The sequence below is a fragment of the Scyliorhinus canicula genome, chromosome 9 (assembly GCF_902713615.1).
Source record: "Scyliorhinus canicula chromosome 9, sScyCan1.1, whole genome shotgun sequence".
Classification (NCBI taxonomy): Eukaryota; Metazoa; Chordata; class Chondrichthyes; order Carcharhiniformes; family Scyliorhinidae; genus Scyliorhinus; species Scyliorhinus canicula.
Window position 1 is genome coordinate 46793959 of NC_052154.1, and position 27617 is coordinate 46821575.

General features: G+C 43.9%; 1 protein-coding gene across 1 annotated transcript in view; it reads right to left on the reverse strand.

The window, feature by feature from the left end:
* The window catches only part of itfg1 (integrin alpha FG-GAP repeat containing 1), a 357461-nt gene that overhangs the window by 277750 nt on the left and 52094 nt on the right, over nt 1-27617 (reverse strand). The window contains exon 5 of the mRNA XM_038806657.1: nt 13574-13654. Coding sequence (XP_038662585.1) covers nt 13574-13654 — 81 coding nt within the window. The remainder of the gene's footprint in view (nt 1-13573; nt 13655-27617) is intronic.

Consider the following 27617-nt stretch of genomic DNA (forward strand, 5'->3'; position numbering starts at 1 on the left):
TTTCCTGTCTAATGCTAGATCACTCTATATTACTCCACATCACTGGCAAGCACGTAGGACCACCTGCTGGATATAGGTCAACAAGGTTGCACATTTGGAAGGTGCTGTCAAAGGAGCCTTGGTGAGTTGTTGCAGTGCATCTTGTGGATGGTACAAAATGCTGCTATTGTACATCAGTGGAAGAGGGAATGAAGGTTGAAGGCCGTGAATGAGGTGCCAATCAAGCGAGCTGCTTTAAATATTGTTGGAGTTAATAAGCGATTTTCATTTTGTGGGAGAAAACCCACGCAGACACGGGGAGAACATGCAGACTCTACACACACAGTGACCCAAGTGGGAATCGAACCTGGGACCTTGGTGTAGTGAAGCAACAGTGCTAACCACTGTGCTAGTGTGGGCTAATACGATGGCAATGTAATTGAATATCCAGAGGAGGTGGTTAGATTCTCTCATGTTAGAGATAGTCATTGCCTGGCACTTGTGTGGTGCAAATGTTATTTGCCACTTTTCAGCCCAAGCCTAAATGTTGTCCAGGTCTTAATCAAATTTTTAACATTGTAACATTTGACAAAACAAAACAAGACAAAAACATTACATTCCAAATGCAATAAACCCTACACCTTCACCCCGCGCCCCTACCCACCACCAACATTTGACGGTAAGAAGCTCTCCGAAATGCAATATAAACAAATTCCATCTCTTGTGGAACCCCTCATCTGCCCTCCTGAGGGAAAATTTCACCTTCTCAAGATGTAATAACTCCAATAGATCCCCCAGCCACGCCGATGGCACAGGGTGGAGAAGCTGACCTCCACCAACCTGCTTGCAAGCGATCAACGAGGCAAAGGCTAAAACATCCGCCCCCGCTCTCATCTGCAACTCCAACAGGTCTGACACTCCGAATATGGCCCCAGAGGACCTGGCTCCAAATGCAATATGGTGCTGAAAAACGACCCCCAAACTTTCTCCAACTTTGGGCAGGCAGGACCAGAACATGTGCACATGATTAGCTGGGCCCCTCCCACACCTTTCGCAAGTATCCTCCACCCCCTCAAACAGCCGGCTCATCCTTGACTTCATCAAATCTGCCCTGTGCACCACCTTCAGCTGTATCAACCCAGCTTCGCACACAAGGTTGAGACATTCACCCTCTGTAGCATCTCACACCACAGTCCCTCCTGCAGCACCATTCCCAACTCCTCCTCCCACTTGGCCTTAACCCCCTCCATAGACACCTAATCCTCCTCCAAAGTTCTCCCAGAAATCATCGAGACATAGAACATTACAGCGCAGTACAGGCCCTTCGGCCCTCAATGTTGCGCCGACTGTGAAACCCCTCTTTTTTTAATGTTTTTTTTTTTATAAATTTAGATTACCCAAATATTTTTTCCAATTAAGGGCCAATTTAGCGTAGCCAATCCACTTACTCTGCACATTTTTGGGTTGTGGGGGCGAAACCCACGCAGACACGGGGAGAATGTGCAAACTCCACACGGACAGTGACCCAGAGCCGGGATCGAACCTGGGACCTCAGCGCCGTGAGGCGGTTGTGCTAACCACTAGGCCACCGTGCTGCCCTGTGAAACCCCTCTAAAGCCCTCTACACTATTCCCTTATCATCCATATGTCTATCCAATGACCATTTGAATGCATTTAGTGTTGGCGAGTCCACTACTGCTGCAGGCAGGGCATTCCATGCCCTTACTACTCTTTGAGTAACGAAGCTACCTCTGACATCTGTCGGATATCTATCTCCCCTCAATTTAAAGCTATGTCCCCTCGTGCTAGACATCACCATCCGAGGAAAAAGGCTCTCACTGTCCACCCTATCTCATCCTCTGATGGCTCCGAAACTCAATTCCTCTACCAATAAAAGCTAACACACCGTACGCCTCCACCCCACCCTCCAAACCTTTTGAAAAGCATCAGGATAGATAAGTTCTCTGGGCCTGACTGGATATACCCAAGGTTACTACGGGAAGCGTGGGAGGAGATTGCTGCGCCGTTGGCGATGATCTTTGTGTCCTCACTCTCCACTGGAGTATACTTCAGGATCTTCACCACCAGGAATAAGCATTGTTATGTCGTTTACATTTAACAAAATTTGGTCGAGTTTTGTGGTTCTTCTGTCTTCTGGTGTGATCTCAAATCTCTTTCACAATCTCTTCAGACCTTCCATCACCTAATTATTCAAAAAAATCCCCCAAAAACTGGGCATAAAGGACCAAAAACCAGAAACTCTAGTTGGACCCACCCGACGTTCGACCTACATGTCGCTACCATAGTCCAGGTCTTGCTGCCTATGGACATGGGAGTGTTTCAGTATCTGAGGAGTCGTTGAACACTGCTATTTCTCGTGAACATCCCACCTTCTGACCTTATGATGGAGAGTAGGTTCTGGATGAAACAGATGAAGGTGGTTGGGTCTGGGACATGACCTAAATAAATTCCTGCAGGATTGTCTTGGAACTAAGATAATAGGTCTCCAACAACCACAGCGATCTTCCTTTTTTGTTAGCTAAGATTCAAACAAGTGGAGACTTTTCCCCGATTCGCATTGATTTCAGTTTTGTGAGGGCTCCTGGATGTCACGCTTGGTCAAATGCTGCCTTGATGTCAAGGGCAATCACTCTCATCTCACCTCTGAAGTTTGGCTCTTTAATTCATGTTCGGACCAAGGCTGTAATGAGGTCGGGAGTTGAGTGCTCCTGGAGGAGCCCAAACTAAGAACAAAGAACAATACAGCACAGAACAGGCCCTTTAGCCCTCCAAGCTTGCGCCAACCATGGGACCTTCCTAAACTAAAACCAAATGCACTTATGGACTTCGTATCCTTCCATTCCCACCCTATTCATATATTTGTCTAGGTGCCCCTTAAATGCCGCTATCGTACCTGCTCCCACCACCTCCCCAGGCAGCGCATCCCATATATTTACCACCCTTTGTGTAAAACGCTTGCCTCGCACATCTGTTCTAAACTTTTCTCCACGAACTTTAAACCGATGTCCCCTAGTACTCGACTCTCCTACCCTCGGAAAGAGCTATCCACTCTGTCCATGCCACTCATAATCCTGTAGACCTCTATCAGGTCGCCTCTCAACCTCCGTTGTTCCAGTGAGAACAGACCAAGTTTATCTAACCTCTCTAAGTAACATCTTTCATCTTCATTGCCTTGTTGATGATTGAGATGAGACTGATGGGGCGCTAATCAGCCAGGTTGGATTTGTTCTGCTTCTTGTGGCCAATTTTTAACATTACTGGGTAGATGCTGGTGTTGTAACATTCAAAGTTGAAAACTAGAACTCACATCCATTATGCGAACTTAACATTAGCAACCCAAAATCAATACAAGATCTCAGAAGTGTTTCATCACTGTAACTTTGGAAAACACATTGGCATTTATTATTCTACAAGAGTCATAATATCAGTTAAAATATGTTGTGTCAATACAACTGAATTATATGTATTTTAAGGACAAAGCCCAGTAACAGAAATTTGAAAGAATCTTGTCTGCACAACAGATTTTCTTAATACAACGAGCTGAAGTCCCAAGTGAATTGAACCCGAAGATACCAAAAACTAAAACTACTGTACACAAGTCAGAATAATTTCTAACCTACTGGGAGCGGTGATTGAAAACTATGAGCATTACCTTGGTGCAATTATTAGAAGTGACGGTTATCACTTCATGGGCAAGGTTTAATTAGAAAAATACTTCAGGTCAGATACCTTCTTAGTTTCATGCATAAAAGAAAGGTCAGTTCATATCCTCCAGTGAAATGGAAGTCAGACTTTGTCTTATTTACCTAGTTTTATAATTAACCAGCTGTATGATGTATTTTTGAAACATGTACCGCATTAAGACATTCCATTATTTTCCAACTGTGAAAGTTTCCACTGTGAGCTGAGGCTTTTGGGAAAATGGCAAAGAATAATTTGGCAGTTGATTTGGTAAAAGCAAATTATTTCAGAGAAATAAAAAATGGCCAGTGTACTCCCTTGTGGCTTGCAAAGAACGACCACTGGCAGGGAATAAAGAATAAAGTCTAAATCACCAGCTTTTACCTTCAGCTGAGGAATAATTTGCAGAAAGCTGGTGCCAAAAGAAGGCTAACGAAAAAAAGGATGCACAATAAATGGTGTAGACGATAATGGAATTCATTATATCTCGATGATATATAAACTCCACCATAATGCTTTTCTACCCAGTCGAAAATCCATCTCCAATTCAAATTCAATATCTATTTGCAAAATGACATTTAGTTTTAATTTAAGTAAGTATGCATAAGCTAATTAACAACTGAACTGTGAATTCAAAGTGCAGTACTGTAATAAGTTCCCATGAGGGAGAATTATTTTTTGCTATCTCAATTTCAATCATACTAAAATAGATCAGGAAATCAATTCCATTTTCTGCACAAATGGCATTCTTCAATTTGGAATTTAAGGTTCCATTTCCTCCATTGTGAGATTTCTTTGGAATTCATCAGCAAATGAACCCTATCATTGGGTTTTCGTGTCAATACAAATTTTGAATAGTTTTACTGATTAAATTCCCCCCCCTCTTTTGTAGCTGAAGACCTAGTTCTGTATCACAACATTCAAAGGGGCAATGGTTATCAAACAGCCTAAAAGCTGTTACTCCATTGAAATATGCAATCTGTCTAACATCATTGGAGGATTGGATTTTTGCTTATTGTTACGTGTACTGAGATACAATGTAAAGTATTTTTCTGCAAGCAGCTCAATAGATCCTTAAGTACATGAAAAGAAAATACATAATAGGGCAACACAAGGTACACAATGTAACTACATAAACACCGGCATCGGGTGAAGCATATATGGGTGTCGTGTTAATCATGTCAGTCCATAAGAGGGTCATTTAGGAGTCTCGTAACACCGGGGAAGAATCTGTTTTTGAGTCTGCTTGTGCGTGTTCTCAGACTTTTGTAACTCCTGTCTGATGGAAGAGTGAGTAAGTCGGGTGGGAGGGGTCTTTGATTATGCTGCCCACTTTCTCCAGGCAGCGGGAGGTGTAGATGGAGTCAATGGATGGGAGGCAGGTTTGTTTGATGGACAGGGCTGTGTTCACGACTTTCTGAAGACTGAATAATCAACTAATCCTAATAATTAAAGCTACTTTACAGTTTATGCCACTGTTTGCATTGTGGCAAAAGAACTCACAAATGCACCAACAATAAAGTGAAAACAAAAACTGCTGGAAATACTCAGATTTTCAAGTCAACGACCATTTATCAGAACTGAAAATAGATAGAAATGCAAGAGCTTTTATGCCAGGAGAAGGGAAAAGAACAAAATAAATGGGTATTCTGTGATAGGATAGAGGACAGATTAACTAACAAAGATTGTGACGCAAAAGCCAAAAGGGAGTGGTAATGGATATAGTAAAGGAACAAAGTTTGTGTTTAGATGCACAAATGGTTACTGCCATCTGAATTTAACACAGAGATAAAGAAACAATACAGCAAAAAAAAGTTAGAGCAGAGGTTAGGATCTAAAGCTATTGAACATAATATCGAGTCTGTGATGAATGTCAAAATTATTATATGTTATCTTTCACATCTGTTGCAGTCAGGTTTTTAAAAGCTTGGTTAACGTATATACATATATTTCTTGCAGTATTATTAAAGAAGTCAGTGCAACTTTACTGTTATTGTACTTATTATTAAGGAACCTAGGTCAAGGTATCCAGATCGTGTCTGCTAAAGTTGTAATTAAGGAGTCGTAAAAGAATGAGGTAATCCATTGCTGCTTCACGGCATCAGGGTCCCAGCTTCGATTCCCGGCTTGGGTCACTGTCTGTGCAGAGTCTGCATGTTCTCCGTGTCTGCCTGGGTTTTCTCCGGGTGCTCCGGTTTCCTCCCACAAGTCTCGAAAGACATGTTGTTAGGTAATTTGGAAATTCTGAATTGTCCCTCCGTGTACCCGAACAGGCACAGGAATGTGGCGACTAGGGGTTTTTCACAGTAACTTCATTGCAGTGTTAATGTAAGCCTACTTGTGACAATAAAAATTATTATTATTGATTTTAACCACAAACGTGGTTACAGATAAAGGGCTAATGGAATCATGTTTTGATTGCTGGAGATTTCCTGGAGTACAAATAATTTATGAGGGAGTGGTGTTTAGTCAGAACTAAGCAGGCCATGGAACGTAGTGGGAGACAGATGATGTAATTAATGGGAGAAGCCAGGTCTGTTCGATTTTAACTTGGACAGCAGTTTGCCAAATGTCGTAAGGTTTAGCAGAAGCGCATCTGCTTTTGAAAGGAATTTTCTCCAGAGGTCTGCACATTTAAGCAAACCTATTTTGTTAACTTTATTTATAAGCAGCAATTTAACTGTATTGGGTTGGTTAATTAAAGTTAGCAGCAGGTATAGATAATAAGTTTAAATGTTTCCTTGTGTTTATGAACTGTTAAACTGATTATTGTAAAGCTGTTTATTTGATGTTAATGTGGTTAATTTAGTGTTTAAATTAAAGTTTATTTTCACATGAATGATAGCTATTGGTCAGAGTCATCACGTCTGGTGTGAAGTATCCTTTCCTCAAAGCTTCACAAATTAAAAAAATTGTAAGGGGTTCTCATCCGGTATTCTAACAAATGTTGGGGTCTGATCTGGTATCCTAACGAGTCCAGAAAGCTGTACAGTGCGGAGACCAAAGGTGAAGTGCTGTTCCTCGAGCTTATGGTGAGTTAATTGGAACACTGTAGCAGTCCATGGACAGCAAGGTCAGAATGGGAGCAGCACGAAAGCGCCAGGAGGTTCAGGATCATGCTGAATTGAGGTATTCCGTAAGGCGGTCACCCAATCTGTGTTTGGTCTCCCCATTGCAGAGGAGGCCACATCATGAACAGTGAATACAATATATTGAATAGGAAGATGTCCAAATTAATCATCGTTTCAATTGGAAGGTGTGTTTACTGCCTTTGATGGTGAGAGAGCAGGTGAAAGGACCGGTAATGCATCTCCTACGTTTGCATGGAAAAGTGTCAAGGGAAAGGAGGAGTAGACTGAGGAATGGACCAGTGTGTCGCAGAAGGAAAGGTTCCGACTGTCATCAAAAATAAATCTCAATCAATGACAAATAATGAAATTCTTTTGGCTTATCGGTATGCTTTCATTGTCGTTTAAAAGATTAAAACATTAAACAAAAAACATTCTCAGGATGTGGGCATCACTGGCAAGGCCAGTATTTATTGTCTATAGTTATCTTTGATATGTATAGTCCATGTTGCAAAGGTAGTCCCACAAGGCAGTTCGGTAGAGAGTTCTATGATTTTGACCCACTGAAGCAACAGTGATATGTGTCGAAGTCAGCATGTATCTGACTTAAAGGGGAACTTGTAGGTGATGACATTGCTGGAAAAAGAGACAGCCTGTCGAAGTTCCTCATCTTTGACTTGGACAACTGCAAGAATGTCAAATTTCAAGGGGAGCAATAACTTATACTGCATGAGAATAGGGTGCAGATTGGTTGGTAAGTGGACTCTGGTTGAGGTGTGGCAAACACATCAGGGAACTACTGCCCCACACACATGTATTTAATTTTTTAAAAAGCGAAATATTTCAACATGTTCCTTTTGCCTGCAAAGGGCAAGATGCTGTATATGAGCCCGACTGAGAATCTTAAATGTCTGGGCAACATATCAAGCAGCACATCACTTCAGTCATTCACAATAAGAGCACTCAACCAGCTTGCAGTTGCAAAGCATAGACATAGGAGGAGATTCACAGGCCTCCCCATGACGTGTTTCTCAGCAGCTGGAGGTGGACCAGCCTTGGCCAGTGGCAGGATCTTTCGGTCCCACCACTGTCAATTGGATTTCCCAGTGAATCCACCCCACGCCCCCCAGGAAACCCATGGTGGGGGTACACAGGCGCAGGAATGGAAGATCCCACCGGCGTAAACAATCAGTAGGGCTCGTCCATAATGTCTAATGTTAGATGGGATACCACAATTGGCCAACACCTGCTGAACAACCCAGCATGTGCCAAGAATTACACAACCAATTTGGTTATTTAACATGTTTGTTTCTTTTTCTGAGATCTTGTTCAATGCAAACTGGATGCCATGTTTTTTAATAATAATAATAATATCTTTATTGTCTCTGACTTGTAATGCAAGTAGGCTACATTAACACTGCAATGAAGTTACTGTGAAAAACCACATTCCGGTGCCTGTTCTGGTACACAGAGAGGGAATTTAGAATGCCCAAATTACCTAACAACACGTCTTTCGGGACTTGTGGGAGGAAACAGGAGTACCTGGAGGAAAACCATGCAGACACAGGGAGAACGTGGGACCCTGGTGATGTGAAGTAACAGTGCTACCCACTGTGCTACCGTGCTGCCCCTATTACACCAGTGAAACCCTTGAGATCTCCTGAAGACATTATTTCTTTTACCACTTATACTGATGTGTTCTTGATCAAATGAAGTAAAATGTTACAAAAGAAACAAGTTGCATAAAATTAAATAGATTAAATAGACCAGTGGTTCCCAACCTTTTCCTTGGTGGGGACCACTGATAGCCACCAATAGCTTTCGGGGACGACCACATATGCAAGCCACTTTAAACATCATTTTTTACATAGCCGATGGTTAACGTGAGTTGAACTTATACAATATCGGGAGGGATATTAAAAACATAGCTATTTCTAATAGTTTATGATGCATACTCACAAATACATTGCACCCGTCAGAGTACATTTACCTGAAATAGGCCTACCAGTGGAAAAAGATAAACGTTTACCCCTTAATGGAAAAGCTGATGTTGTTTCACAGAAGGCAAACGCTGGATGTCAGGTTTCAGGGATGACAGTCAGATATCTGGTTCAATGTTAAATTTAGTCTGATATTTGGTCTTCAATGTAACAAGCCATGAAATTCCAGCTTTGCAAAGGTAGATTGTAGAAAAACGCATCAAAAGCTTCACCACCTTGTTAGGCAATTCCGGTTATTCTAAGGCAACTTCACGCCATAGGTCAGTCACGCAGTTCTGAGAGAAATCCAGCTTTAAAGCACGGTCACAAGACAGCTCAATAAGGCTAACTTGCACTCTCGAGGCCAGGCCTGCGAGAATGTCATCATCAAGACTCGCAAACGGATGTTGTATCCAGTTGGACTTTGTGTCGGGGACAGGGAAGTACTCAAGTAGCTGTGCTTTCAAACTTTGCAGGTGCTCTCTGTCATGTTTCACACTGTTTGGAAGCTGCATTCTACTGTGGCAAAAGATCTGACAGATTTTTCCCGTCCCAATGATGTCGAGCCCCATCCCAATCAGAGAGAAATTACCAAAAAAGGCAGTCACTTCAACATGCAAAACAACAAGATTCGATTCCCGGCTTGGGTCACTGCCTGTGCGGAGTCTGCACGTTCTCCCTGTGTGTGCGTAGGTTTCCTCCGGGTGCTCCGGTTTCCTCCCACAGTCCAAAGATTTGCAGGTTAGGAAGATTGGCCATGATAAATTGCCCTTAGTGTCCAAGAAAAGGTTAGGTGGGGTTACTGAGTTACGGGGATAGGGTGGAGGCATGGGTTTAAGTGGGGTGCTCTTTCTACTAGCCAATACCGACTCGATGGGCCGAATGGTCTCCTTCTGCACTGTAAATTCTATGAATCTATGAACAAAAAGAAAGAAAATATTGGTTGCTGCCCAGCTTTTTCACTCAGCCCTGTTTGACTTGCCTCTGGCTCTGGTCAAGTCACCCCACTCCTGCTGTCAAGGCTCTCCAAGATATGACGCCAGTGCTCACCTGGCCTTCTTCGCTCCTCCCGACTGCTGCTTTGCTCACCGCTCGGGTGGCCGGACCTCCAGCTTTGATGACCGTGTGTGCTCCTGGCTGGTTGCTGGGCTACTGCGTCTGGCCATCTGGCCTGGCCTCTGCTCTCTCAACCTTGTTTCCTGGTCCGGTTGCTGCCTAGCCCAGCCCTCTCACTGAGCTCTGCCTGGCTGGCCTTTGGCTCTGGTTGAGTAATCCTGCTCGCCTTGCTCCCCGATTCCCAGAGACATGAAGCTAGTGCTTGCCTGGCTGTCTTTGAACCTCCTGACTGCTGCTCTGGTCACCTCCCGGCTCTTGCTGGAGTGGCTGAGCCTCTCACTTAGACCCTCTATGATTGAATGTGCTCCTGGCTGGCACCTGGCTGTGGCTGGCTATCTGGCCTGGTGGCCTCTGTTCATTTTGGTTGGTTGCCCACCCACCCTTCTCATCCCTGGCCTGGAGGTCGAGAGCCGTCCTGTAGCTCCCCTTGATGGCCGTTGGCCAGCACCACCTCCTCGCCTCACTGAAGGTTTTGCAGGTTTGCACCACAATGTTAGATCAGCGATCTCACCTTTGCCTCAGACTACCGGCCAGGCCAAATGCCAGAAACCTGGTTGCTGGTTTGCACCTTTACTCAATGAAATTTCAGAAACTTCACACTAATTCAGGAGATCCGTGTCTGAACTGCTCCAAGTCCCCACCACCTCTCAACATTTGGAAAATTGTTTTCACGCTCGAAAGTGATGTCCGCCAATCAGAGCCCGATGTTGCTGTGTATTTCCTCCTGATTGCTAGAGCTACCAAGACTGATTGGCGTTCCCACCGCAATAGTCACCTATCCATACGGGGACCCCCAATGGGCGGGGCCCTGTGCTGCAGCGCTGTGTGTTTAATTGAAAGTCTGCCTCTGGCCCACTATTTAATTGCAAGGACTAACATAATATCGAAAATAATTGCAAAAATAGTTTAACCAGGATTAGTATGCTACATAAGAGGTACTCATTATTTTTTTCTCCACTGACATTTTTTTCTCCACAGATATTTTTTTCTTCAACGGACAAACGGACCACCTGCAGTATCCTCCCTGGATCACAGGTTGGGAAATTACTGACAATGCAATTAGACAACGTTGTCTACCTCATACGCTGCAGGAAAGGATGTCCCAAAGCGTGATACATTGGAGAGATCATGCAGACGCTGCAATAACGGATGAACGGACATTGCGCAACAATCACCAGGCAGGAATGTTCCCTTCCTGTCGGGGAACACTTCAGCAGTCAAGGGTATTCAATCTCTGATCTCTGGATAAGCGTTCTCCAAGGCGGCCTTCAGGACGCGCGACAATGCAGAATTGCCGAGCAGAAACTTATGGCCAAGTTCTGCACACGAATACGGCCTCAACTGAGACCGTGGATTCATGTTGCATTACATTCATCCCCCACCATCTGGCTTGGGCTTGCGAAATCCTACCAACTGTCCTGGCTTGAGACAATTCACACCTCTTTAACCTGGAGTTATCCCTATCTCTGGATCTCTAAAGACTTAATTACCTGCAAATGTCCGCATTCTAAACATTGTCTGGCATCTTTGAATATATGTTTTTGGAACATACCTCTTCATTCACCGGAGGAAGGAGCAGTGCTCCGAAAGCTAGTCATTTGAAACAAACCTGTTGGACTTTAACCTGGTGTTGTGAGACTGCTTATCCCGCTGGCTGTAGGGAGGCCTATAGTACAACCCCAACATAGTGATTACACCCTTCCTATTTGTGTGCTTTACCCATAATGTCTCACTGCAGGGTCCCTCCAGGATATCCTCGCTCATCGCAGCTGTTAAATTTTCCCAACCAGTAAAACAACTTCCCCACCCTTTCTGCTGCCCCACCCGGTCTTGTCTAAAACATCGACATCCCGGTCCGTTAATCTGCCAGTCCTGTCCCTCCTTTAACCATGTCTCTGTAATAGCAACAATATCATAATTCCCCACATTAATCCAAGCTCTAAGTTCTCTTAACTGTTATTACTTGTTGCGTTGAAGCAAACGCACTCCAGACCCACTGAGATCAGCGACTTCCCTCTGCCTGCTCTCCCTCTAAGCTACATTTGTCTTTGTCCCAAGCTCTTCCCCAGTCTCTGCACTTGCTGGCCTGCTGCTCCGGTTCCCACTTCGATATGCATGCCGGAATGGGCATAATTTTATTGCACATACGTCAGCAGGCAATTAGAACAAGCACACACACCATTATTTTTTCATATTAGAGATAAAATATTTAGTATCGTGATTATTTCATGTAATTTGAATAGCTGTGACTTCAACCTGATTAGTAGATTGTTAAATATCATTAACTGTAAAGATCACAACAAAATATATTGGTTTGCCAAAGGTAGAAATAATCATATATAAGCTCGGAAACTAGATATTTCTAATTAATTCTGATAAAGATTTCTTTTTATTATTAACAATTCCGATTGGTTGCAGAAGTTAAGAAAAGCATCACTGAAAACAGAAAATATGCTCGGTATTCAATGCAAGTGATGGGGGTCTCGCCCGCCTGCTGGAATGCTGGCACGAGGAAGGCCTGCCATATTAAATTCCTGAGACACACTTGAGTGGCCAGCAGTAGGCCTTTTTGAGGATCAAGATCCTGTAGGTGGAAATCGTGTTCCCTGCGATCTGCCGGCCAACCATGCTAGCAGCTGTCCATTGCAGGCGGTGTGTCCGGGGGAGCAGTGGCAGCTGCTGGCAATACACCAGGGTAGAGGCCTAAGATTACAGAGTTATCTTAGCCACAGACGAGTGAGGATGGGATATAGGTTGCGGAAAGGGAGACTGGGGTCGGCGGCAAGGGCAGGGGGTGGATTGCAGCAGGCACCCTTATTCTCGATGCTGAGCCCCTCAACAGGCACCAAGTGCCTTTGAATGAGGGATACCCCCCGGGAGCTCGCAAGAAAACATAACAGAGGTTATGGCCGTCAAAGCACCTATGGCAGTGTGAGCATCATAGATTTGAAACATTCCTGCCAAACATTTTGCACACATACATTTGAAACACCATAGTACATGCCTATATGTTTCCTGATAATACCAAGACGTAATGACATTACACTGTGCTTTGGCAGTGACTGGTTTGCAAAGACCAACTTTTGCATTTGCATCCTGAAACACAATTTCCTATCAGTCTTCCTGAGAGCAATTATCTATCCGAAGCAAATGGAATAACATTTGCAAACTGAACCGAATAGCATTCAACTGGATGTCACGTGACAGAACTTCCAGAAATGGGTAATCCTATAAACAACACGTTCAAGAAGATAGCAGTGCTGTGAGATAAGTTTTCAATTCCCTGTAATAACAAAAGCACAACACTGTCAAATGAGGATACACAAGCTCATTTTCTCCGGAAAGTACTCAATTTCCCGAGCCAAACAGGCCATGTCAATTTGCTCCAATAATTTAGAAGATCCAAAGTATATTCTTTTATAATCTTTGGTTATTACGTGGCTCAAAACTGGATTTTGTACAATTTAAAACATGTTTGTGGTGTACCGCATGCAATGTCATAGTCTATCCATAATGAAATTCCCTTTTCACCTGAATAATTAATATCTAAAAGTGGAGTTTAATTGTTTGATCAATGATTTATTTCTTCTAATTAACAGAACCACAGATAAACTTGAACAATATTTGATTATCTGCCTTTAACTATTTGTATCAGGTGGGAAATAACTGTCAAATTTATTTTGAAAAATAACAAATTCTATGTAATGCAATGTGAATGCCAGTGCCTACCTTCCAATCAATGAACATATCTGTGGCCTTGTGTTCCCCTTGATGGTTCCAAATACATCAGGTATCATATCACCATTAAAACTAAAAGGGAATAAATTGAAGTTTAGACAAATCTAATATACAAGACTGGATAACCAACATGTCCAATAAAATTGAATAAAACATTGATAAGCACAGCTCCTTTCACATTTCAATCACAACAATGAGGCAGTAAAACTGATTGCCACATCACAAAAAGGAGAATATACAGTTTTTAATAAAAGGCTTGGCTGACCTGTGTCACATCTCCAGTTATCTTGATTCCCAAATAACCTTTAGAACAAAATTTATCAATCTCAATATTGAAATTTTCAGTTGACCAGTTCTCAGCAGCTCTATGGGAAGCATCTCACACAATGTTCTTTCTTTAGACAGTTAGGTGTTGCATCTATTTTTTGTACCTGATGAAATACGGAATGCCATCTCCAATTGACATGGCTCACGCATTGATTTTTTCCCCCCCTGGATTCTTATGCCTAGCATAAGAAACTTTCAAAACGAAATTACCAATTTTTTGAATATTTGGTGCTGCAATTGCAACATATAAAATAGGTTCAGATTAATTTACAGAACATTATTCTATGAAAACTGCATAAATGGGAATGTCTTTACAATCAAAATTTACAACTTTCTTCATTCTACTTTATTTTATCCAAATTGAGAATTCTTTTTTAAAATATTTTTATTCTCCTCCTTTTTCATGATTATTTTCATCATTTACACCCACCAACAACTAATCAATAATAACAAATACAATGGCAATCCCCTGGCTAACAATCCCTTCATCCTTCCCACCCCCAAAGGGCCCACGACATTTTAAATACAAAACAAAAAAGAAAAAGAATCAAGAATCCACCATCATCCCATACATAATCACCAATAACCTATACATTCCAAACCACCCCCTCCAACCACCACACCCTAATGTCCGATGTCATCCAATCCTTGAAAATGCATGAGAAACAAAGCCCACGAGTTGTAGAACCCTTCCAACTTTCCCCTCAACTCGAACTTCACTTTCTCGAGCAATAAGAACTCCAGCAGGTCCCTCTCGCCACGCCGAGGCACAGGACGGAGAAGCTGACCTTCATCACAACAGGATCAGCCTTCGGGCAATCAGCAAGGCGAAGGCTAAGATAACTGCCTCCGCACCCACCTCAAACCCCGGCTGTTCCAACACCCTGAATATGGCTTCCAGGGACCTGGTTTGAGCCTCAGATGTATCACCTTTGAGATTACCCTGAAGACATCCCTCCAATACCCCTGCAGTTTTGGACAGGATGAAATTATGAACGTAATTTGCGGGGCTCCTCCCACAGCGTTCACAAACACCCTCCACTCCCTCAGTTGGTTCACCCTCGTCCTTGTGAGGTACGCCCTATACACCACCTTCAACTGTATCAGCCCCAACCTCGCGCATAAAGTTAAGGCATTCATCCACCGGAGCATTTCACACCACAACCCCTCCTCCTTACCCTCCCCCAACTCTTCCTCCCACTTTGCCTTAATCCCCTAAAGCGATACCTTGTCCTTCCCCAGAATTAGCCTACAACCCTTGTACAAATTGATAATTCTAAGCAGGTTCTTTTCTGAAAACCGTCATATCATTTAAACAGTGGTGAAATGTTCCTCTTCATCCTATTACTATTTTCTGAAACAGTTGAGACTTCTACAACTTTTAACTAACTGAATTTTTGACTGGGAAAATAGATAAAAAGGGAAATATCATAAATCTAATAAAGTAGATAAACCAGCCATCAATGTCTGAAGGGTAAACTAAAACAGTTTTTGAAATATATTTTGATAGAGGCAAACTTCTTTTATATTTCTGATTTAAATTCATAGTTTGGCTGTACAATGCATTACAACATTGGTAATGTCACAAGGGATTGTGTGCTGGAAGAACGGTACTTTTCTCATAAGATTCTCCTGATGCCTGACAGAGTTTCCCCCTACCATGACGGCCACAGGAAGTCAATCCGCTGGTCACATGGCAGATTGATGGAAAAATCCCCATAAGCAACCAGCAAAGAGGATCAGCTGCATAGCCTTGCTAGACTATATAAGCAGAGCACTCAGTACTGCTGGGGGGTGGGGAAGAGGGGGCAGCCAATTTGGTGAATGCAAGGAAGGTGACTTGGAGAATTAAGACATTGCTGTGTGTTTGTTGTTGACCTCCGACTCTACGAAAACCCTGATTTGGATTGAACTTTGGCCTGTATGAGAACTGGTACTGGTAATCTGACTGTCACCATTATATACCATGTTGAGTTTTCCCTGGGAAATGGATTAGCTGTCCAGGTTAAATAGGAAATAGTGTGTGTAAAGTTAGGTGTGACGAAGAGCTAGATGTTTAATTTCCTTTCTTTACTGTGTTATTGAGTATCTGAAGACCTTTATAATAAGCATTGAGTTTTGGATTTGGATAGCTGTGTGAGCTATTGAACTGAGTCAACACAACCCCGCTTACCACAACGACCAGCCCCTTGTGACATCACAATATTATAATAAGATAAACTATATATGCTCAAAATTACTTCCCCATCACTGCAAATTGAGAAAATAGAATCAATTTAAATTTGAAATAATAATATCTTCCTCCTCTACATTGCAGATTCATAAAGGTTCCCCATTTCATCAAATAATACAATTTATTCAGCTTCACAAATGGAGTAATGTACTAATTCAAACATGCAAGTATCCAAATTAAAACGGCTTTGATGCTAAAATAATTCTACCAGTGTTTTAAGTTCCTCCTGGTCCCAAAGCATCAATCACTGATTGAGGCTTTAGTATTATGAAAGATTAAATTTCTCTTTAAAGTTGAAATTCATTTTTTAGAAGGCAATAATATTATAATTATTCTTGCACATACATTTGAAACATGTTTATGAGTTAACTCTTTAAAAATCTTTTTTGGATCTGAATTTGCTGGAAAACACGTTCGCCAACTATTGCTGTTAATTTGACACTTCAGTTCAGTGTTCACATTGCGCTATATTTCCACTGCAAAATCGATTCGTTAATAGCATTTCAAGGTCAACGATAAATCAGGACCACAATAACTGGCACAGCCTATTACATATCCCACAGAGCAACCACATGCACTGTAAAAAACTGAGTCCATAGCTCAGGTGCCACACTGGTAGGGAGAGCTGCAAATTCTGAAATTACCTTAAACCAACTTTTAAAAACAATTTTAGTAACAAAGGCTGAGCAAAACGCAGTAAAAAGTATTTCTCAAGGTGTTGATTTTTATTTCCCCCTCAAGGAGGCAATAAGCCAGTACAGTCCATGTGGTTTCTGTATACCAACACTGCTGTAAGGAAGGGGGTTCCAGAACTTTGACCAGCGACAGTGAAGGACAGCAAGTCAGGCTGAGTTGGAGGGAATTGTGATCCATACATCTGTTGCCTTTATCCTTATCTGCAAATGTTCATATTCAAAGTATTGTCTGGCATCTTTGACTTTGCCTATATATACACGTTTCTGGAACCTACATCTTCATTCTCCCGAGGAAGGAGCAATGACCCGAAAGCTAGTGATTTGAAACAAACCTGTTGGGCTTTAACCTGGTGTTGTAAGACTTCTGACTGTGCTCACCCCAGTCCAACACCAGCATATCCACATCATCTTTATTCTTAATGTAATGGTCATGGGTTTGGAAGGTTCTGTCAAAGGAACCTTGGTGAGTTCCTGCATTGGATCTTGTAGATGGTACACACTGTATGTAGCAGCTGTGCTACATACGGGACGGAGTTCTCCGCCGGCGGGATTCTCCGTTTTGCCGGCAGCCTGGGGGTTTCCCGACAGCGTGGGGCTGCCCCACAATGGGAAGCTCCATTGAGCGGCCGGCGTTAACAGAGAATCCCGCCGGTGGGTTGAGGCAGAAATGTGGCACGGCGGGGTGGAGAATCCCACCGCCTGTTGCCACTGTGTGGTGGTGGGGGGGTTTAGTGAAGATGGTGAATGGGGTGCCAATCCAGTGGGTTGCCTTGTCTTGGATGGTGTCGAGCTTCTGGAGTGTTGTTGGAGCTGCAGCCATCCAGGCAAGTAGAGAGTATTCCATCACACTCCTGACTTTTGCCTTGTTGATGGTGGACAGGCTTTAGGGAGTCAGGAGGTGAATTTGCTGCAGAATTCCCAGCCTCTGACTTGCTCTTGCAGCCATGGTATTTATATGGCTGGTCCAATTCAGTTTCTGGTTAATGGTAACCCCAAGCATGATGATAGTGGGAGAATTCAGCAACAGTAATGCCATTAAATGTCATGGGGACATGGTTAAGATTGTCTTTTGTTGGAGATGGTCAGTGCCTGGCACTTGTGCTTCACTAATATTATTTTGTAAACTTTGTCTGAAAGCCAGATGAAAAATCATTGTTGCGCTCTCTAGCTGGTCGAATTTCACTCTCAAAATGCTTAAGTCTTTCTCTCAAATAATTGTCAACAAGCTGGAACGATGCAGCCCAGATGGAGGATCGATTTCTTTGATTGTCATGTAATATATTCTAGGTATTGTTGGTCCACAACACTAGTGGACCATACCACAGCTGCCATTTTTCCATGGAGTTGGAAATTGTAAGCTGCCCCATTTTGTTGATTTCAAGATTGAATTTCTGATTTGGGCTGAAGCAGAACTAATTCCAGGCTACAGACAAAGGGGAAGCAATTTGTGGAAAAAAGAGGGTCTCACAGGGATTTTGGAAATAAACTTGCCCATACAATTCATTTATTTTAATAAATTTGGTATTTAAAAAAATATTTATATGGTTGTCTATTCAGCTTGAGCCACCTGGGAAAATAAATAAACGGAGCAGCTTGATTGGCTTAAATTAGCATCTGAACTGGCCGTTTCTCTATGGAATCTTTCCTGAACTTTACTTTGCTGAATTAATATTGTTATATTCCAATTTAAAACTATTAATCGAAAGAGTGTGACAAGGACCTTTATTTAGCCTTGAACTGATTTTAATGCCAATTTACAGATTTATATTTAATGCACTATTAAAGCTTTTAATTATGCAGATATCTTAACACCACTGAGAGGATTAACCAAGTTCCATTAGCTCGGTTTTAACAGTGAGAGTAAAATATGTAAAGGTTGAAGCATCCAAACAATTAGAGATACATTGCATTAATATATTTAACTGATTTAATTATTAATTACTTGACTCTTAGATTTGTTCAGCCTTATTCCAACCTAAAAGTATTGCATTTTAAATTTCCTGATCACACACATAATTAATAATAAGGTCCTTAGCCAGCACACTCCAAACCACAATCATCACCATATAGAAAGACAAGGGTAGTAGATATGAGGAACACTGCCACCTGAAATTTTCCCTCCAAGCCACTCACCAGTTGGAAATATATCACTGTTCCTTCACTGTTGCTGCATCCAAAGCCTGGAACTCCCTCCCTAACAGCATTGTGGATGTACCTACACCGCATGAACTGCAGGAGTTCAAGAAGTCCACTCACTACCACCTTCTCGGAGGCAATTAGGGAATGGGTGATAAATGCTGGCCTAGCCAGCGAAGCCCACATCCCTTGAATGATAAAAACCTTGTATTTGTTACATATTCATAATGTAACCATGTCACATATCAAATCTGTCTGTTGGGCATAAAAATCATGACTTGTAAATGAATAGATAGTGTCATAAGAGGCAAAAAAAAGTGATCAAATTCCACAATTTTGCCCCTATTGATGTAATTTACAAATTAAGTACCACAAACCAATCAAATTACAATTTTCTTCAAATTATTTCAGTGACTACATTGCTTCCCAAATTGTACTTTAGTAATAGTTTTTGACATATCGATGTTTGGTGGTAGAGAACTCTAGTATCGCCTGTCAACCAGCAGGCTTGAATTTAAATGTTAGTCCTCAGTTAACTGGTGCATTCTCCATGGCAACGCCTCTGCCAATCAGAACTGTTTTCTCATGAAGTATAAATTGTTGTTTCCTTTACATGGGCAGCATGGTAACACAAGTGATAGCACTGTGGCTTCACAGCGCCAGAGTCCCAGGTTCGATTCCCTGCTGGGTCACTGTCTGTGCGGCGTCTGCACGTTCTCCCACTGTTTGCGTGGGTTTCCTCCGAGTGCTCCGGTTTCCTCCCACAGTCCAAAGGCGTGCAGGTTAGGTGGACTGGCCATGATAAATTGCCCTTAGTGTCTAAAACGGATAGGAAGGGTTATTGGGTTGCGGGGATAGGGTGGAAGTGAGGTCTTAAGTGGGTCGGTGCAGACTCGATGGGCCGAATGACCTCCTTCTGCACTGTTTGTTCTACATTTGGTATTCATGCAGATGTCCAGATGAGTACAAGATGAAAAGCTTTGACATGTGTCTTTTTCAGTGATACTCAATTTATGACTTCAGCATATAATGACTGAGAACTTTAAAAAATTTGTCAACCTATTTATTAGTTATATGTAATGTACAGAAGCGAAAAACAATTTCAAAAGCTAAGGTAGCAGTAAAGAAATTAGCCTGTTCCCTGCATTTTATCTGAAAAAAATTAAGATTTTACAGACCGTCAATCAAAATTTTGACTAACATTATATGCCACACATTGTTGAATTCTTGCTGGCCACAACAGCTTGAAACTTTTTTCTTTTTAAAATATTTTTTTATTCTCCATTTTCACGTTTTCTTCAGAATTTATACCCCACCGACAAACAGTAAACGATAACGAATACAATGTCAATCCCCTTATCAACAACATCGATCACATCCTCCCACCACCCCCCAAACAACGACCTACCTGACAAATAAGCATCAAATAAAACAAAACTCTCAGTCCCATTTCTCAATTCTGCCACAGTCCTTCTGCCTTCGCAAACTCCTCTGCCGCTTCTGCCGTCCCAAAATAAAAGTTCTTGGATTTGTAGGTCACCCTCAACTTAGCTGGATATATTATGCCGTACTGCACCTTCCTGTTGTACAGTGCCTTCTTTACCTGGCTGAAGGCAGCTCACCGCCTCGCCAGCTTCACCATAAAGTCCTAGTACATGCGTATACCAGCTCTAGCCCACTGCACCACCCACTTCTGCTTTGCCCAGCACAGGACCTTCTCCTTCATGCTATACCTAAGGAAACACACAGTTACTACTCTTGGCGGCTCACTTGCCTTTGGTATCCAGTTCATATCAAGAGGGATCGTCCCCCTCCCCCAATAGCTTCGCCAACATCGTAGCAAAATACTCCATCGGCCTCGGGCCTGCCACCCCTTCGGGCAGACCCATGATCCTCAGATTCTGCTGCCTAGTTCTGTTTTCCCGGTCTTCCATTTTGGCTAGCAGACCCTTATTGGTCTCCGCAGCTCCTTCCCCACTGAGGTGAGTTGATCACTGTGCCGCGATAATGTCTCTTCCACTTCCTTCAGTGTCTCACCTTGCTCCCGGACCTCTGGCACTGTGCTCGATACCACCGCTCTCACCGGGGCAATCGCCTCCTCCACCAGCACTTTGAATACTGCCCCCATCTCCTTCTTCATCACTTCCATGTGCTTTGTGAACTGTTTTTCAAGTTCCACAGCCATCACTGTGGTCATTTCTTCTGCTGCGAGCAATGCGGCCTCCCCGGTGCCCCAGCCTCCGCTTTCCTTACAGTTCCTGCGCTGACTCACTGGCGGACTTTCATTAACCCCCTTTTTCACGGCTGTTTTTTTTTCCCAAACTTGGACATTTCTCCTCCCTGTGCCTTCTTACAGCTTTTTCAGCATCCATTGCCCCCGGGACCTGGCATTAAAACCCCAAAATTTTAATTCCCGAGCGGGAGCCCTCCAGTGTGCAGCTGCCTCCCGCCTGCCGTCACCGGAAACCTACAGCCTGAAACTTAAAAAGCTGAAAAACAATGGGGCAACAATTGTCATGTTTATTCTGAACCTGTGATGTCTCTACAGGCATAACTGATAACAGACCAGGCTTCAAAGATAGAAAAGCAAATACTCAACTTCATTGCAAGCAGGTTGATTTTCTGTACCCGATTCAATAAACAAGCATTCTGCTCATGGATACACCTGTTGGTCACCCAGAATAACTACAGATATTTCCTCACATTGGCAAACTACATAACCAGTGTGTAATATCCTGGGACCAACTCGTGACACTTGTGGCGCAACACCAACCCAACACCGTCGATAATCATTTAAATATATTGGTTTAATACAGCAGAGGGGTTCACTGGTGAATCCGTCACGGACTTCGTATCGCCGCTACAGAAGCTAGCCGGTAGCCAGGTTTTGAGAGTATGGAACTGTTTTGTTCAATATGCTCCGCGATTGCCTGGTCTGCAGTATCAATAATATGAAAACTCAGAAAAGGCTTTGGCGAAGTCTCCCTAACTTTTCAGTGGGCGGCACGGTAGCACAGTGGTTAGTACTGTTGCTTCACAGCGCCTTGGCCCAGAGTTCAATTCCCACTAGGGTCACTGTCTGTGGGGAGTCTGCACATTCTCCCCGTGTCTGCATGGGTTTCCTCCGGGTGCTCCGGTTTCTTCCCAAAATCCCGAAAGATGTGCTTGTTAGGTGAATGGGACATTCTTAATTCTCCCCAGTGTACCCGAACAGGCACCAGAGTGTGGCGACTGAGGGATTTTCACAGTAACTTCTTTGCAGTTAGCCTACTTGTGACAATAAAGATTATTATTATTCTCTCCCTGTCCCAAGAAAGGGTGGAACGAGGCATCAAAGTAGTACAAAGTATGACGGTGAATGTTTTGGGGCGTCTCCCTCAGATGGTATTCCTGTGGCTCGGTCTGAATGCCACAGCAACTTTGGCCATTGGGCATAGAGCTAGCCGCCGAGAAGTGCGGCGTTCCCTAATGCTGCTGAAGGTGATTCTGGCCTGTGTGCGAATTATGGATGCCGGTCGAGAGGGGCCCATAGGCAGTAGGAGGGCCAGTGCTCCAGGCGCCCCAATTGGGGTAAGGGGTCAGTCCCGGGGCTGCCTTGCATTTGGATAACCCGGACGAGGCAGAAGATGAGGTTGAGATGCAGTTGAACTGTTTGACAGAGTCCCGTGTCGCCCCTATTCATGTTCCAATACAAGTGAATGGTCATATGTTCCAAATGGAGCGGGATACAGGATTGGTAATTTCTGTGGTTGTGCTAGGAAACGTCCCTAGCTTGTTGGGCCGTGGCTGCCTACACCAGCTGCATATGAATTGGCAGCATATCCTCCAAGTGTAGTTTGGCAGTTTGTGTAGGGTGCTGAGCAAGTTCCCCGATGTTTTTCTTGCCTGGTTTGGGTACCACCAAAGGGGCCAAAATCCAGGTGGACCCAGAATCCCAGCCTTGATATTTTTGTGCCTGCCCAGTTACCTACACTATAGTGAAAATGGTCGTGACTGAACTTCACCGTTTAGAAAGGTTGGGCATTATTTGGCCTGTGCGCTTTGCTAATTGGGCGGCACCAATGGTCCCTGTAATGATGGCGGATAAGACAGTTTGCCTCTGTGGTGAATATAAATTGATGGTGATCACCCTTTAAGGCGCATCAAGGATTTCTTTGCAACATTGGCCAGTGGCTGTACATTCATGAAATTGGACACGAGCGACGGCTATAGCTGGAGCTTGATAATCCCTCAGGGAAGTATGTCATGATTAATCCGCATAATTGTATCGATGAGTACACCCGGCTTCCGTTCGGAATATCCTCAGCATGCGCAGTCTTCCAGCACGTCATGGAGAACGTCATGAAAACTGCATGGTTTGCCATGAATTGCGGTTTACTTAGACAAGTGTTAGTCACAGGGGCCACGGAACAAGAACATTTGCAGAACCACAAGGTCACGTTGAAATGGTTTTTTAAATATGGGGTCCACCTGTGCTGCGCAATGTGTGTGTTTCATGCAAAAGAAGTAGTATATTTGGGAGATCGGTTGGACTGTGACTGTCTGCACCTGGTCGCCGAGAAGGTATGGGCAATCAAAATGACCCACGCTCCGTAGGAGGCCATGGAGCTTCGCTCCTTTTTACTAAATTACTATGGCCGATTTATTTCGAATTTAGCTACATCCTTGCCCCCCTCCACTTGTTCATGAAGAAGTGCCAGCCTTTGGTTTGGAGCAAGGCCCAGGGTGCAGCATTTAAAAAGATGAAGCGCCGGTTTCTTCTTCAGAGATGTTGACATATTTTAACTCTTCAAAGCTGTTGTATGTCAGGTGCGACTGGTGAATGGTCATATGTTCCTTATGGCATTGGGGCGGTTCTATCCCATCGGATGCACGATGGCCTTGACCGTCCAATCGCTTTTGCCTCCAGGATGCTGGCTGCGGCTGAAAGGAAATATGTCCACATCGAAAAAGGTTGTATTTGATGTCAAGCGATTTCATCAACACGTCTATGGCCACCATTTTTTTTGTCACCGATCACAAGACATTGCTAGGCCTCCTCCGTGAAGACAAAGCAACTCCACCAATAGTGTGTGAGGATTTAGCACTGGGCTTTGTTATTGGCTGCTTATGAATATTCTTTTCAGCACGACCCAGGGACCCAGATTGCACATGCTGATGCGTTGATCCCTCTTCCCCTGCAGCTCGAGTTTGTGAACCCTCCTAGAGGGGACAAAATGATTGCTGCCCTGAATTTCATGGACTCCTTGCCCATCACTGCCTCGTGTGTTCATGACAGGATGCAAACCTACCCCCTGTACTTGCCAAGGTGTGTCATTTGCTGCCATTTGTGGGCAGCAACCACAGCTACCAGGGGTGTTGAAGGCCTTCTCCTCAGAATTGTCAGAACTGACAGTGGAGGACGGCAACCTCCTGTGGGGAACCAAGGTTGTTGTCCCTGTTTAGGGACAGGCCATCGTATTGAAGGACCTTCACAGCAGAAATCCCAGAGTATCCAAATTGAAGATGCTGGTGAGAAGATACATCTGGTGGCCAGTTTTGGACACGGATGTAGAGATATTGGCCCAGCAGTGTTCCATCTGTCAAGAGCACCAGACGCTCCCCACAGCGGCACCTCTACACCCTTGAGCGTGGCCGGGCGCCCTTGGGCTTGCGTACCCGCTGCTTTTGCTGGCCCCTTCTTGAGTTTGATGTTTCTCATTATGGTTGACACCCATTCGAAGTGGCTGGAGGTTCACAAGATGGCATTGATCACTTCCCGGGTAACCATCGAGCAATTGAACATTTATTTTACCACCCATGCCAGCCTGGCATTGTCCCCGACAACCTGGCAGTGCCACCTAGGCATCCTGGTAGTGCCAGGGAAGCACTGCCAGGGTGACAATGCCAAGATGCCCAGGTGCCAGTGAGAGTGCCAGGGTACCACCCTGCCAGAGCCCGACCACCTGGGGGCCTGAGATGACCTGGGAGACCCCAGGTGCTGTTGTGCCTGTTCCACGTTTGTGAGGACCAGTGCTAAACGGCACTATATCGAGGTCTCCCAGGTGCGGGCAATCGGTCTTGGGCCTCAGTAGCATCGGGCACCGATACATTTAAGTGAGTCCAACTGCCCAGTGAAGGCGACATCCAGACTGCAACATCGCAATCTCGGGAGGCATTCGAGCATCGCTAATAATGGCCTCACCGCATCACCAAGTCAGGCCCAATGAGGCCGTTCGATCGAGCTCATTGCCTCGGTGTTCCTCCACCCAAAATGAATTACTTCATAATTCTCAGCACCGAAATTCATCTGCTACCTATCTGCCCACTCCACCAACTTGTTCATGTCCCCTTGAGGTTCTACTGTCCTCCTCACAGTTCACAATACTTTAGAATTTTCTTTTGCACACCTAGATCTCGATTACAAATATATAATAGGAAAAGAATGGTCCCAATACCAACCCATGGGGAATACCACTAGAAACCTTCCTTCAGCCTGAAAAATATCCACTGAACAATTACTCTCTGCTTCATATTGTTCAGCCAATTTTTTACTCATATTGCGATTGTCCCCTTTATTCCATGTAGCCAAGTCTGTTGTGTGGCATTGAATCAAATGCTTTTTAAAAGTCAATATACACTACTTGAACAGAATTACCCTCATCAGCCCTTAGTTACCTCCTCAAAATTGTTGCAGACCAACAGGCTAATCAAGCAGAAGCAAACTTTATCCCTGACCACCTTAAGTGGCAGAAGTAAATAAACATAAGTAGATTTGATATTTTTCTGCCGAATAAGAATATTGCATTTTACATGATAAATGGTGTGATTAGCAGGGCTATTAAACAACTATGCTGCATAAATATCATGTGTCAACCATGGCTCAGTTGATAACACCCTCGCATCTGAATTAGAAGGTCATAGATGGGACCAAAGGGACTGCAGAACATAATTTAGGCTTACATCCAAGTGCAATACTTAAGGTCTGAATACCATATTGTTGAATAAAAGCAAATTACTGCGGATGCTGGAATCTGAAATGAAAGAGAAAATGCTGTAAAATCTCCAAGTCTGGCAGCATCTGTACGGAGAGAAAAGAGCTAACGTTTCGAGTCCGATGACTCTTTGTCAAAGCTAACAGACAAAGTGGAAAATATTTATACTGTGGAGTGAGAATGAAAGATGAGTCATAGCCACAGAATCCTTGGGAAACCGGGTGCTAATGGCAACCAAGGGAAAGGAGTGCTAATTAATGGCAGTCCCCAGAGAGGACAAAAGATGTGAAAGGTCAAACAGCAGGGAAACTAACATCAGAGGGTGAACTATAGATGTGGGGGGAGGGGAAGGGAGAAGCAAAGAGGAGAAAGGTGCAGGAAAGGTGGATAAGATTGCGGGGGGGGGGGGGGGGGGGGGGGGGAATAAAATGTATATTAAGAAAGAAAGAAATGGTAAAAGACAGTTAAAATTTAATGAAAACAAATGGGTCGAGGTGGGGCTGATCATCTGAAGTTGAGCTTTGACAAAGAGTCATCGGACTCGAAACATTAGCTCTTTTCTCTCCCTACAGATGCTGCCAGACTTGCTGACATTTTCCAGCATTTTCTCTTTCGTACCAAATTGTTGAAGGTCTTTTCGGTTGATACATTAAACGGAGCCCCTGTCTGAAATGAAAATGAAATGAAAATCGCTTGTCACGAGTAGGCTTCAAATTAAGTTACTGTGAAAAGCCCCTAGTCGCCACATTCCGGCGCCTGTTCGGGGAGGCTGGTACGGGAATCGAACCGTGCTGCTGGCTTGCCTTGGTCTGCTTTCAAAGCCAGTGATTAGCCCTGTAAGCTAAACAGCCCCTTAATCACTTATTGTCACAAGTAGGCTTCAGTGAAGTTACTGTGAAAAGCCCCTAGTCGCCACATTCCGGCGCCTGTCCGGGGAGGTACGGGAATCGAACCATGCTGCTGGCTTGCTTGGTCTGCTTTTATTGAGAATGGCGTCCGCTGCCATCTTTTAAATGAGAACAAATTGAGGCTGTGTGCAGTCTTCCAACCATGAGCGGCAGCAGCGCCCTGCATGTACACTTGACATCATGCGCTCTGTATACAAGTGCTTTTGGCACCAAATCATGGAGGGAGATTCTTCAATTTTCTAGCTGCTAGCAAGCAAGGCAATAGGACTGAAGATGAATAGTTTTGTTACAAGAAGTAGCCGGCCAGTGACACAAATAGGCAGAATATCTACTGGCCAGGATCTCACCTCTGAATGTGCTGGAGAGAGCTGCTGAGGAGTGTCCAGGGCAGGACAGAGCAGTCCTAGCATTAGCTCTCTGCAGTGCTCTAGGTTATCTGGTCAACAGCCTACAAATAAGACACTTAACTTGGGAGGGGAGGTGAGAGTGGCTGCCCTTGACATCAAAGCAGCATTTGACTGAGTATGGCATCTATGAGCCCTAGCTAAACTGGAATCAATGGGAATCAGGGGGGAAACTCTCCGCTGGTTGGAGTCACACCTGGCACAAAGGAAGATGGTTGTGGCGGTTGGAGGTCAATCATATCAACTCCAGGACATCACTGCAGGACTTCCTCAAGGTAGAGTTCTAGGTCCAACCATCTTCAGCTACTTCACTAATGACCTCCTTTCCATCATAAGGTCAGAAGTGGGGATGTTTGTG